General features: G+C 34.6%; 3 protein-coding genes across 3 annotated transcripts; 1 reads left to right on the top strand and 2 right to left on the bottom strand.

Annotated features, from left to right (window-relative positions):
- Positions 1–724: 724 nt before the first annotated feature.
- Positions 725–3,039, bottom strand: LOC123205514 (alcohol dehydrogenase-like 2). Its single transcript, XM_044622481.1, has 10 exons — positions 2,866–3,039; positions 2,643–2,782; positions 2,516–2,562; positions 2,104–2,426; positions 1,947–2,029; positions 1,782–1,857; positions 1,642–1,706; positions 1,451–1,546; positions 1,210–1,371; positions 725–1,041 (listed from the first exon to the last, which is right to left on the bottom strand). Exons 1-10 carry the CDS (start codon positions 2,915–2,917, stop codon positions 925–927), a joined length of 1,161 nt encoding a protein of 386 aa, XP_044478416.1. The 5' UTR covers positions 2,918–3,039; the 3' UTR covers positions 725–924.
- Positions 3,040–6,254: 3,215 nt separating this feature from the next.
- LOC123205534 (VQ motif-containing protein 9-like) lies at positions 6,255–7,488 on the top strand. The gene has a single exon (XM_044622511.1). The coding sequence runs from the start codon at positions 6,314–6,316 to the stop codon at positions 7,181–7,183; it is 870 nt and encodes a 289-aa protein (XP_044478446.1). The 5' UTR covers positions 6,255–6,313; the 3' UTR covers positions 7,184–7,488.
- A 3,835-nt stretch (positions 7,489–11,323) lies between these two features.
- Positions 11,324–12,851, bottom strand: LOC123205535 (14-3-3-like protein B). Its single transcript, XM_044622512.1, has 4 exons — positions 12,225–12,851; positions 11,970–12,092; positions 11,688–11,804; positions 11,324–11,592 (listed from the first exon to the last, which is right to left on the bottom strand). The coding sequence occupies exons 1-4, from the start codon at positions 12,711–12,713 to the stop codon at positions 11,536–11,538; spliced, it is 786 nt and encodes a 261-aa protein (XP_044478447.1). The 5' UTR covers positions 12,714–12,851; the 3' UTR covers positions 11,324–11,535.
- Between the last annotated feature and the right edge of the window lie 274 nt (positions 12,852–13,125).

The following is a 13,125-nucleotide window of genomic DNA, read 5'->3' as shown; positions in this document are numbered from 1 at the left end:
GTTGAACTTTGGTGGAAAAGTGAAAATTATTATAATGTGATAGCCCAGTGGTTTGAAAAATATCTAATTAATTAATTGAGTATATATATAAAATAACAAAGTGGTATAATATATACTATTTTTATATATAAATAATAATATGTTATTATTTAATTTGATAATTAAAAACTAAAGATAAAATAATATTCAATCATATGATTATTTATTATTATTTATATACAAAATTATATAAATAATTTTATTGGTAATAACAATAGTATCATGTATTGACCTTTTTGCCCAACTAATTATTTGAAAATTGCCCTCTTAGAAACGGAAAATGTGGCTTGCTGATATCATTATTTGAAAAAAAACGTTTGAGAAGTGGAGAAAAACGTATCATACATATGCCCACTAAACGATTCATTACCTTTGACCAGGGGTGGATAAAAACCAAACCAAGTTTGAATATTTCGATTCAAATTTAGTTTAAATTTGTTGAGTTAATATTGAAAGTGGTTCAAATTTAATTCGAATTTAACTCAAATTTATAGTTTAAATCAATTAGATTCATAATTTAAATCGTGATTTATTAACAAAACGATATTATTTAACAGTTACTTAACATAATTTAAATTAAATCATGAGCTAAATTTGAACTGAATTAAGTCATTAACCTAGCTTAAATTTGATTCAATTTTAAAATGAGATAAACATTCTAACTTAAACTCAATTCAAATTCAAGTGAATCAAATTGAACTAAATCAATTTTTGAATCTGAACCAGTTCAGTTTAGGTCCAGCTATACCTTTAACAATTAATAGCAACAACCAAAAAAATTAAAATAAAATGCAAATAATACATCAACCTTTCACAACGTAGAAGAATTACCAAAGCATAAAAGAAGTTGAGTTTATAGGAAACAGGCAAGAGAAAGGGAGAGAGTTAATGGTCCATCCATATGATGCAACGGAGACTTTTCCCTTCCAAAAGCAACTCAAAGGCTTTGTTAATATCAATGAAACTCACTTGGTGGGTTATGAAATCATCCAGATGAAGTTCCTGTTACATACAGATCACCCCGTTAACAAACATAAATAATAAATAAATAGATAAAATTATACGTATTTATTTTTAAATTTTAATTTGATGTATTTTTTTTATGATATTCCTATTTATATACTTGAAATGATTATATATAATATTGTAAAAAAAAAAAAAAAAAAAAACCTTGTTTAGATATTTCTGGGCAAGAAGTGGGAGGTCAGTTTTGGGCTTCAACCCTCCGAACAAAGACCCACAAACACTTCTGCCTCTAAGAAGCTCAAAGCCGCTCAATGACAATGGCGTCCCAGGCATCACCATTCCCAGTATCACTGTCTTACCCCAACCCTGATCATAGTTGATTAATTAATTTAAAGACCAATAAATAGGTGAAGATAAAGATATCCTCTCATTTTCCAAAACGTACCTCTCTGCTACTGCTGAAAGCTTCTTCTATTACAGATGCTAAACCAATGCACTCAAAGCAATAGTCGGCACCCCCACCTGTCATCTCCTTAATAACCTTATTTACCATTGGAAATCCATGAAGATAAGTAAATTTCTGCCTTTAATTAATTGGTATAGAGATAGTAGTACTAATAATAGTTAGAGACCCACCTGGCTGACTGTTTTGTCACCCAACGCTCCAGGGTTGATGAAATCAGTGACTCCGAATTTTTTCCCTGGAAAAAGCAGATGGTCAAACACTTGATCATGGAATAAAATGGTTACATTATTATTAAGTAAGACAGCCACACCTAGCTCAAATTTTTCTTCATTTATATCAATGCCTATTATCTTTGAAGCTTTGCATAACCTCGCTCCCTCTGCAACCTGGATTAAATAATCATTACCAAATCATAAGCTACTGTCTTAGTCTGTACATAGTTTTATTCGATGCATTGTTGGTTTCAAGAAAATACCGCAAGCCCAACAACCCCAAGGCCAAAGATTGCGACAGTGGACCCCTCTTCCACTGCTGCCAACTTGTATGCTGCTCCAAACCCTGCCTCCACATAACATTAGTGTTCAAGAACATTAATTCACAAGGCTAATTCATTCACTTTCGCTCATACTCACCGGTTGACACTCCACAGCTGAGAAGGCAGGCCTTATCGACTGGCATTTCGTGATTTAATTTGACGACATGCACGATGTCTACTACTGTGTATTCGGTGAAGCTGGACACAAAGAGAAAGCTATACACAGCCTCACCATTCTTGTCCCTAAACCTGCTTGTTCCATCCCTTGGCATGAATCCTTGGGGGATACCAGATTTTGAGCAAGTGTTGCTTTTTGTTGACTTACATTCTCCACATTCTCCGCAGTTTGCTCGAAACACAGGAACAACCAAGTCCCCTTCCCTCACTTCTTCTACATATTCTCCTACACTCTCCACAAGACTTGAACATCCCCATAATAAACCGAATCACATTACCAACACTTCGCACAAATGAATTAAAAAAAGAGAGGGTGGAGTTGAATTACTTACCCAACGGCTTCATGCCCATAAATTATGGGAAATATTGCAGCAGGCCCCTGATGATCATCATCCCATTAAAAATATGGAGCATTTCGAGTTTTCAAAATCTGATTAACAAATGAAATGAACAACTTACTGTAGTAAATTTCCAGAAGGCAATATCAGTGTGGCAGACGGATGTGCATAAAATCTTGATTCGAACCTCCCCAGCTTTTGGAGGGTCAACTTCAATTTCCTCTATGGAGAGTGGTTCTCCAGGTCTTCTCCCAATAGCAGCTGCTTGACATATCATGAAACAAAATTAACAAAAAATCTTATAATGTAGAAATGATTTATTAACAAATATACAGAGACAAAACCTTTGCATCTTATAATTTTTCCTGCAGTTGATGATTCATTCTTGCTCTCCATAGCTCTATTGATGGAAGATGAATCTTTTCCTTCCTGTTTCTTTCAATTGTGTTGTTGATTGCATAAGGAATGGTAGATAAATGGGTTCAATCATTCAATGTTAAAGATGTCAACGCAAGAAGCCGATACTAAATACATAATTGCTTAAGAATTAAAGGAGTGGTAGATAATTTTCTAATACTTTAATTAGATAATTTGGATGGAGTGGCACACTTGTCACTGATGCTCACAGCACAACCGCTACTTTTTCTGTTCTTGAACAATAAAAGAAAATGCTTATTCTCTTCTTGAAGCCCATCTAAATATCTATAAAAATAGAGTTTAAGAGAAGAGAAATTGTAGAAATTATAATTTCCATCTTTACAATCAAAGGAGAAGGCCTGATTAGGGGGGGGAAAAAAAAAAAAACTATACCAAAAAAAATATCTAGAAAACTACACAGAAATACAATAAAAGCACCAAATTATATGGTTTGTTGGTTGTTTGATTGAGACCCATTAAAGGTTTGTTAGAACATCACATTAATTGTTATACCAAATAATGTATAAATTGGATTACATTATGAATTCTATATTTTAACATGTCGTTAAACATGAGTGAGTGGAAGAAGTCAAAATTAGTGTTTAATTACATATTAATATTTATTTGTTTGCAAACCTTTAAAATGGTTTAAAAATTAGATTTAGTCAACCACCTTTGAAAAAGATGTAACTACGCCTGCTTCCATTCCATGCCATGCCAACCCTTCTATTATATTATATATAAACTTATTTAATCATCTTTAAGTTAGAAATTATCCAACAAATTCATTCTAGTATATTAAATAAATAAAAAAAATTATCTGATATACTTATTGCATTTTCCTTGTAAAAGTGGTAGGAGACAGGTTTCGATATCCTTTTAAAAAAATAAAAAAAATACTATTTACCATCTTCGCTTGTCAGTTCTCTCTCTCCCAGTTATTCTCATTTCCCTTCAGATGAATATTCAAACGAAAGAGAGAGAGAGAGCTGACAACCAAAAATGATGAACAATTGATAAAGAGAAGGAGAGTTTAAACTGAAAGAGAGAAAGGAGTGAAATTGAAATTTTTGAAAAAGCGGAGGGGCGGGTATATATGAAAAAAATGAGAGTTTGTAATCCTAGAGGGGGAATCAATTTTTAAATATGAAAAATATAAGGTTATGAGATATAAATAAAAATTTCAAAACTTAAAAGTGATTCTAAAATATGAATTTAAATAAAATTTCAAAATGATAATTTTATCTCTTATAATAATAATAAAATTTAACAGGTAAGTAAATATTTAAATTTTTAAAAGTCAACAGATATAAGTTGGGGTTTACACTAAACCATGGGAAGGAATAAGTCTTTTGGTCAAATAAAAAATATGATTCTAAGTCTGGTTCTCAAATTAGTTTCAATTTTTTAACTGAAACTGAAACCTTTGATTTCACAGAAACTAGAAATAAAACCTATATGGGATTTGGTAAATTCTGGCTGGATATTTGACGATTTGGGTTTTCAGGTGGGTAATTTAATTTACTCTTCCCTAAAAATTGGTGGTATCATAATTGTTTCCTTAGAATGTTGTCAACATTTTTCCTACAAATTGCTTTGGAAAATAGGTGATACTGATAGAGTAGAATGGGCACAATTTTCTCTAATAAAATATCATTTGGTTACCGTTGTAATTGCTTAAAGAATTATTGACTGGTAATGTTGTCTTGTCGGGGACTATCAGATCCAGAGCCACGTCCTTTTGACTGGAATAGTAACTTTGAATTTGCACAGTGTGTGCTTAGAAACTTCAATTCAAGTTATTATTGTGGGTTTTTGAGAAAGAGAAAAGAAAAAGGAAGAGGAAGGGAGTGAAGATTAATAATGAAGAAGAGAAAGTGCCAGCAAAAGCACTGTTGCAGCCTTGTCTTGTCTTGAGTGTAAAGAAGAGTACAAACACCAACTAAGCAAGGGTTTGATTAGAAGCTAGTTTGTTTAGATTTAAAATGAGTTTTATTTAAATAAATCCAAATATAAATTTGAGAGTATGAATAAAAACGAATTCAAACCTAAACTTGAATCTGAACAAGTGTCTTATTCAGCTTGTATGACTCGATTTATTAATAAATAAACTTAGAAACAACATCGTATAATTGAGTTTGTTGAGTTTGAGATGTAAGCCCAAAGTCGATTAGAGTAAATTTGAGCCAAAACACATAAACTCAAACTAAGTGTGAGTCAATCACGAATACTAAAATTATAAAGCAAGCTGAACACAAATACATGTTCAACAAGCTTGACAAGCCCAAACCTTAACTCACCGAAAATGAGTCGGGTCATGTTTGGGCTTAGCTCAGCTCATATCTAACCTTAACCACAAGACAAGATTTCACATTAGAAGGACATGCCAATTTGACCGGCATTATTATATTATATCGGCCAAAGGGTTATTTTCCACCCAAAGTTTTAGTATATTCTCAAAAATATATATGCAACATTTAAAAAAACTTAAATATTCGTCTATGAGTTAACTTTAATTAGAATTTTCTATTATAGATAAAGGTAAAATAGTCATTCTATCACTACACTCTAAAATCCTAAAAGTTAATATCATTCTCTCCTATGTTTTAAAAACTAACAACTTTACTCTTACTTAAAGTTTGAAAAATTAATATTTCACCCTTTGAGTTTGTTTGCCTTCTCAACCCACCACCCTTCCAACCAACGACAAATTTTTTTCACCTATCTTTCAGATTCGGCCAATAAGGATGACCACCTACCACCACAAACGATGACGAAACGTGATTCAAATCTGAAAGATATGATGAAGAACGATGAAACATCAATAAAGGACGATACAACAAAATATTATTTAGACAACAAAGAGTCATCCTTCGTCGGAGAAGATTAGCGATCACATTCTCTAAGCCGTTAGAGTTGAAACCTATAAGTAGAGGAAAAAGTGAAATTTTTAAAATTTAATCTTGAGGGGAAAATGCTAATTTTCTAAACTATTTGAGTTTTTAAAAACTCATGAGTTTGTTTTAGATTGAGTTTAAATTTGGGTGAGATAATTATTTCGGTGTATTATAATATTCTAACAATAAAAATAAAATAAAATAAAGACAAAAAGAGAATTTGACTCCGTCACCTTGCAGTCATGTAAACTGGACAAAGCAATGTTGACGTAAACACACGTTAGTTAATCTCAAATTAACTTATAATTAATTAACACGTTTCTATATTTATGTTACAGTCTCTGTCACTGTCCCTACCAGCCAACCAACCCCCTTAAGGCCAGTCCGCCATAAGCATAGCTTCAACTGTACACTGTTAGTTCAGATATTTATATCATTACATTTAGAGAGAGAGAGTGAGAACAGTTTGTGTTTTGTGATGGATAAAATCTGTCATTCTTCTTCAGGTGACTCCAGTAGCAACTCCATTTGCAGCAATAGAGATCAATATCTCAAACAGCTCCATAAGCTTTCTCATAAGATCTCTAAAACCAACGCAATCGCCGATCCCATCATCAAGAAACCCACTCCCACTTTCGACCCGAATCAAAATCAAAACCCCCAACATCAGCCACCGGTCTACAATATCAACAAGAACGATTTCAGAGATGTGGTTCAGAAACTCACTGGTTCACCCGCCCACGACCGCTTTTCAACTCCTCCGCCTATACAACAGCCTAAGCCTCCCAGTTCTCGTCTACAGCGCATCCGTCCTCCACCCCTCGCTCACGTTAGTAATCGGCCCCCTCCTATGCTACCCTGCGCACCTCCCCCGATTCAAGCACCCAACCCAACTGCCAGTAACAGCTTCATCCCACGGTCAACGGCCCCTTTATCGCCTCTCCCGCCTTTGCCAGCGGTGCACGCAGCGGCTGAATCTCCTGTTTCGGCTTACATGCGCTACCTGAAGAACTCGACTTCGACAGTCGATCCGAACTCAAAGCCACAACTCTCGGGATTCTCTCCTCTAGCTCCGTTAGTTTCGCCCCGATGGAACAACGTAACCGATACATCTCATCAGCAGGCGATCATTCCCCCGCCGACAGCGCAACAACAAATGCTACAATCACAGCCACAGCCGCAGTTTCAACTGCCATCTTCACTGCTACCATTCGGTTGCTTTAATTCACCGCGGTCACCCTACCCTTTACTCTCTCCTAGCTTGTTGTTCTCACCTACGTCGGGTCAGCTAAATTTTCCGCTTTCGCCGACGGTGCCCGTTCCCAGTCCTACAAGGAGAGGCCTTTGAGGTAAAAAAAAAAAAAAAAAATAGGTAAAATAGTATCGGTATCGTTGTTAGGAGTTTAGGGTTCTATTCGTTACAAGTTGTTTTTTTTTTCCCTGTATATTTACCTTTGCCAAGAAGTTATATAAATATCTTTACCAATTGTTGAATTAGGAACCATTGATCTTTCACTGGTTATTTAGTTGGGGCTTGTTTTGTAAATGTTGTCATTTTAAGACGTGAAAAGAAGAAAGACTTGAAATTTTCTTGGCTTTTGTTGGGTCAATATCATAAACTATGGCGGGATGCTCTTGTTATTTTGACTCAAATGTCTGTTTATTTGTTCTTATTATTATTGTCGATAAATTTTGTACTAAGTAGTTGTTTATTTAGTAACATAACTAATTTTAAGGACAGCGAATTCTTGGACAACTTCTACTTTGAACTTGCCAAAATATAACTTTAGTAAGTTGGAAGTTTACCCTATTTATAGTTCTGAGTAATATTAGTATGACAGGCAAACAAGCCTGCAAGGATTGGATATCTTGCCAATACTAGCGATTGTGCTTAATTTTGGAGCTGAAAATTATTTACTTAGCATGATCAATCTGTTTTCTAAAGCAGGTACCATGTAAAGTTTCAACTTAGTTGGCTACCGTGTACTTTTACTAGACTTTATTTGGTGCAGTTGACTATTGGCGTCACTGGTGAACTTTTATAAATACAATAGGAAACGAGGGAAAATTTTACTAAACTTCAGGTTAGTTCAGGAAAATTTTGTCTTTTGGTGGGTGATAGGGTTTGGAAAGTTTGTTTCAACTTTGAAGCATATTCTGATTGAGAGGAGAATATGGAGTTTTAAGTCATCTGGTCTATCATGGTTGTGAGAGTTTTCCTTTTTAATTTGAGGATTTTTTTTCTGAAATAATGACTCCTTACTCAGATGCTTCTGCCCTTAGAATTTCCCTGTTTCAAGAGTTATAGCCTCACAAAATGTCTACCCACTAGTTTTAGTCTTCCGGTTCTAATAAGAATAAGCATATTTTGATTTCTGTATATATTTAGGCATTCATTTATATTTTTAATTTTGATGTTCATACTCATTGTGATTGGCATGCTTGTATGCATTGGAAGATTACGAGAATCTAAGCAATGTTATGTGCATACACTTTAAAGTATATAATTGGATACACAAATATTGTGTTATCATGTGTTTGAATGTTACTCTATTATTAATTCAAAATCGTCCAATTACATGATGATACAACATATATTTATTTAATTGTGTATTTAAAAATGTATACAGTAGTTGGCCTAAATTTGTTAAGTCTGCAAAATGTGTAATGCTAGTTGAGAAGTTATTAGGATTTGATTAAAATGTTATATTTTATAGGGATGTTATATTTGATTAGGATAATATATGAATTTGAAAATTAGGGTATTGGAACATAAGACTAGTTGGATTGAGGAGAGAGAGAGGAAAACATTGTCTTTGAGTTTAGGGCAATCTTTGGTTGATTGGGATGCTACATCCTTTGGAAAAGTTGACATCTTTTGTTGGTAGCATTAGCGTTGTTTTTAAGAAGTACTTAACAAATTTTTATTAGAGATGCTGTGATTTTGAGGATGGACAACTTTTATTAAAAATGTACTTAACAAATTGGTATAGAGATGTTGTGATTTTAAGGATAGACAAACTCGATTTTGTGAAGGATGAGAGTGGAAGATGTTTGTTGGTTTGGTGATTCATGAAAACAAAAGTTTGGGCTATGGGAGAGAAAAAGATTTGTCTCAGATGTTGGAGCGAATATAAATCAAATCATGAATGTAAATCCAAGTCATTGGCAGTGTTGCTGGTGGATGAGGACAGATCTAATGATGACATCATCCTGATTGTGAGTGACGAGGAGCAAGAGAAGAGAGCAGTGGATTTGGTAATTTCAAACATGATGATGGCCCAAAATTGTAAATCGGTAGATTATGTTGAAAAATCTGCTAGTTTCAATGAAGTTATTAGCTGATGATGGACGAAGAAGGGAATCGACATTTGGTTAGGATACTATTTGAATTTGAAAATTAATATATTGGAAGTATAAATAAGAGTGTTTGGATTGAGGAGAGGGAGAGAAAAATATTTGTTTTAAATTTAGGGTAGCCTTTGGCTGACTGGGGATTAAAGAGATTGACATTTTGAAAAGTACTTCTGGGGAGATTTTACTCCTTGGAAGAGTGAAAGAAAGAATCAATAGAATGTCATCTGTTAATTGGATTAAGTTCTGAATGTTTGGGTGTTGAGCCTTGTCAGTAGATTATCTCTTTAACTAGAGCACAGATGTACAGTGATGCATTGTATCATTGTGAGCTAGAATTGTCCAGAGGCTGGTATAGAGCTACTATTGGCGATTTGTTCGAGTTGCTGAGTACTTCTTAGTGAGTATTTTTATCTCAGTTCTGAACCTATGCCATTTTAACAACATTGGTAACCTACTGTGAGAGGTTAAGAAAGAGGACTATTTGATTGAATTGTTCAACTTCATATAGTTTTTACTTTAAATGTCTGGGGCAAGCTTCAGTATTAATTGTTTGGGATACTTGTTTTCATGAGAGTCAAGTTGGGGTTTAATTGGGAGCTCATTGGCATAGATTCTAATAATTTTTCATACCAGATAGTTTTTGCCGTGAAATAATTATAACTTTCAAGGCTCCTGTAAAATTTGGGAAATGTATTTTTGGCAATGAAATGTTTGTAAAATGGCAATAATAGTTCATGTTTGTATTATCAGAGTTCCTACAAATATAAATTCGGTTCGAGAGGATTCTGATGGTATATCTTCATTAGCATTGTATTGAATTTGCGCTTCTAATTTTCAGAATGTTTCTGACTTGGCCATTGTTTGTTCATTATCATGGAATCAGATTTGTGCGTTAGCACCTGCAGTATACTTGAAATTGGTTGAGCTTTTCCATTGCACATGTTTTCGATTCTTGGTCTTGAATTATCCGCAGATGTGTTAAGTTTGGGGTGATTTAGGCAAAGGCTGAGAGAGAGTGGCTTCTTGCTTTGAATTTAATGGATGTTGTTGTTATTATTATTAGTGTTGTTTTTGTCATAATTATTTAGAAGTTTTAGGTAAACACCAAGTTAGGGGCAAAGTCATTCTTGTCTTTGGGGGAAGTCATTGTTATTGTTGCCGTTAAACCATTGCTTTACTGTCTTTCAAATTTAAGGAGTTTTTTTCCTGCTACAGAAGTTGACGTTAAAAGCTATGAGCACAGTTTATTTTTTGCACTTCATACTGGCTGGCGAAAGAAGGGCATTTCATTTTTTAGGTATAATATGAGCAGAGCAAATGCGTAGTTAGGGCAGGGTGGGTGGGATTCTGCTAGGGTTTGAAATTTCTAAGTCTCCCAAAAAGAACAAGCATGTACTATGGGATATGGCGTAAAGTAAGCATAAATAAAAGCAAAAGAACGAAAGCGCCTACCCACTACAGATTAGACCCATAGGTTGGACTGGCATAACTCTTTGTGGCTGGATACAGTTGGCTGATTACCAAACTGAGAAAGGGACATCCCTCTCTCTAGTTAAAACAAAGAGAGCATTTAACTAGTAGGTCAAGTAAAATATTACGTGTTTTCTTTATCTTATCTTTGGGTAGGCATGCCCAATCCATGATACCAAGAATAATAGCCCAGAGCAACACCTGCTATTCATTTATTCACTCCAGATTAATAATTTAGGTCAATTCAATAACAGAGTATAGAAAAGATGTCATTAATTTAGTTGCTTACTACGTTCAATTGAATAAAACTCAATTTTTTTCTTTTTATAATTTGAATAAATACAAAGAAAGAAGCAAGGGGCAAACCATCTTATAAGCTCCAGAGCTCTCACCATATCTCACGCCCACTGTATGCGTCCTTCTGAGCTCTAGACGCACATAATTTATCTGTAGGCTGTTGTATTACCACTCAACAAAAGTCAGTAAAAGAGATTCAAGGACCCACATCGCTTACAGCCAACAAATTCGTTGCATACCATTCAAGAAAGAAACAACACTGCAAACTAACCACAAACCTGCAGCTGTTCTTATCAAGGCTTTTCAAATATATCAATATACAGCTGTTGCGGACATCAATTTCCTCTATGTCAAAGGAAGAAAATTAACAAGACCATGTAAACATATCATTCAATATCTTCACGAAAAATAAACATTCATAAACACATAATTTTATGTCAAAAACTTAAAAAAAGAACCTTAGTACATCCATGATTCGAATAAACAAGGCAAGAATTCCTAAAAACCCAAGTGCATAGAAGCTTACAACAAGCAACATCTCCCATTAAAAACACAGAGGAGAAGCTGACTGAATTCTCACTGCTGTTCACTGTCAGGCTTGGTGGCTTCTTTAATTTCATCAGCTCCATCATCCTGATCCAAAACAAGCATGAATTGTTCAACAGCAATACAAATAACTTGCAAACTCTGTAAATATAGTTAAATGGTAAAGGGATCTGATCTAAGACCGGCATGTCGGATGTCCAGAGTGTGAGATTATCACGGAGTAGCTGCATGATCAGAGTGCTGTCCTTATATGACTCTTCACCAAGGGTATCTAACTCGGCAATTGCCTCGTCAAAAGCCTGCTCAATAAAAATCAAAAAATAATAACATCTTGATATCAAAGGATACTTTTTTAACAGTATAAAGCAGATAAAAATACATTGATTGAAGTTCTTTCAAATTATAAACTACGTAATGCATAAATAAATCAAACTGGAAACAGGCTAAATTTGGTTTGAACTCACCTGCTTGGCAAGATTGCAAGCGCGATCAGGAGAATTCAGAATCTCATAGTAGAACACAGAGAAGTTGAGAGCCAGTCCTAGACGAATTGGATGAGTGGGAGCCAGTTCTTCGTTTGCAATATCCTGCAACAACAATCAACCACAGTTCAAAACAATTATTGCCAATTTACACTTAACTGTAAAAAATTTCAGCATATATACAACATAAACTAGAAATTTAACAAATCAACATTAATTAATCTAGCATATAATCACCTGAGCCGATTTGTAGGCAGTGAGAGTACTCTCAGCGGCTTCTTTTCGCTCGGCTCCGGTCTTGAACTCGGCCAAGTACCTATGGTAATCTCCTTTCATCTTCAAATAAAAAACTTTGGAGTCACCAGATGAAGCCGAGGGAATGAGCCGAGAGTCGAGCAGCTTCAAGATCCCGTCACAGATCGAGGACAGCTCGGTCTCGATCTTTGAACGGTAATCTCGGATCGTAGAGACGTGGCCTTCGTTTCCACGGCTCTCCTCTTTCTGTTCAATGGAGGATATTATACGCCATGAGGCTCTACGCGCCCCGATAACATTCTTGTAGGCAACGGAGAGGAGGTTACGTTCTTCTACGTTGAGCTCTTCAGATTTCTCAGAGGAAGCTGAAACCTTTTCCATGAACTCAACCATCTCCTCGTAACGCTCAGCTTGCTCAGCAAGCTTGGCCATGTAGACGTTCTCCTCGCGAGCTGAAGGAGTGGAAGCCATTGTCGTTCGTGAAATTGAAAGGGAAATTGTTGTAGATCTGAGATGAGATGAGAGAGAAGACAAAAGAAAGTTTGTTTTAATGAGGCTCAAGGAGGAGATTAATTTGCGTAGTGGAGAGAAATTGGAAGATACAATGCAAGGCGTTGGATTTGGGCGATGAGATTTGTCCAAATATATGGCGTAGATCGAAATTTGTGAAAATATGTTTACCCTGTAAATATAACAAAATTTATATTACACAAATTAACTGAATTATATTAAGTGGGATTTCTTTTATTATATTTATATATTATTTATTTATAATTTTTTTTATTTTCATTATTTTTTCTTAATTATAATTGCTATAAATTATTACGTTTATCTTTTTGTTAAGTTTGTTTAGACAAATTTATTATCATTTATATTAAAAAAT

This window comes from Mangifera indica, unplaced genomic scaffold, assembly GCF_011075055.1.
Source record: "Mangifera indica cultivar Alphonso unplaced genomic scaffold, CATAS_Mindica_2.1 Un_0008, whole genome shotgun sequence".
NCBI classification, from domain to species: domain Eukaryota; kingdom Viridiplantae; phylum Streptophyta; class Magnoliopsida; order Sapindales; family Anacardiaceae; genus Mangifera; species Mangifera indica.
This window is presented reverse-complemented; position numbering and strand designations above follow the sequence as displayed.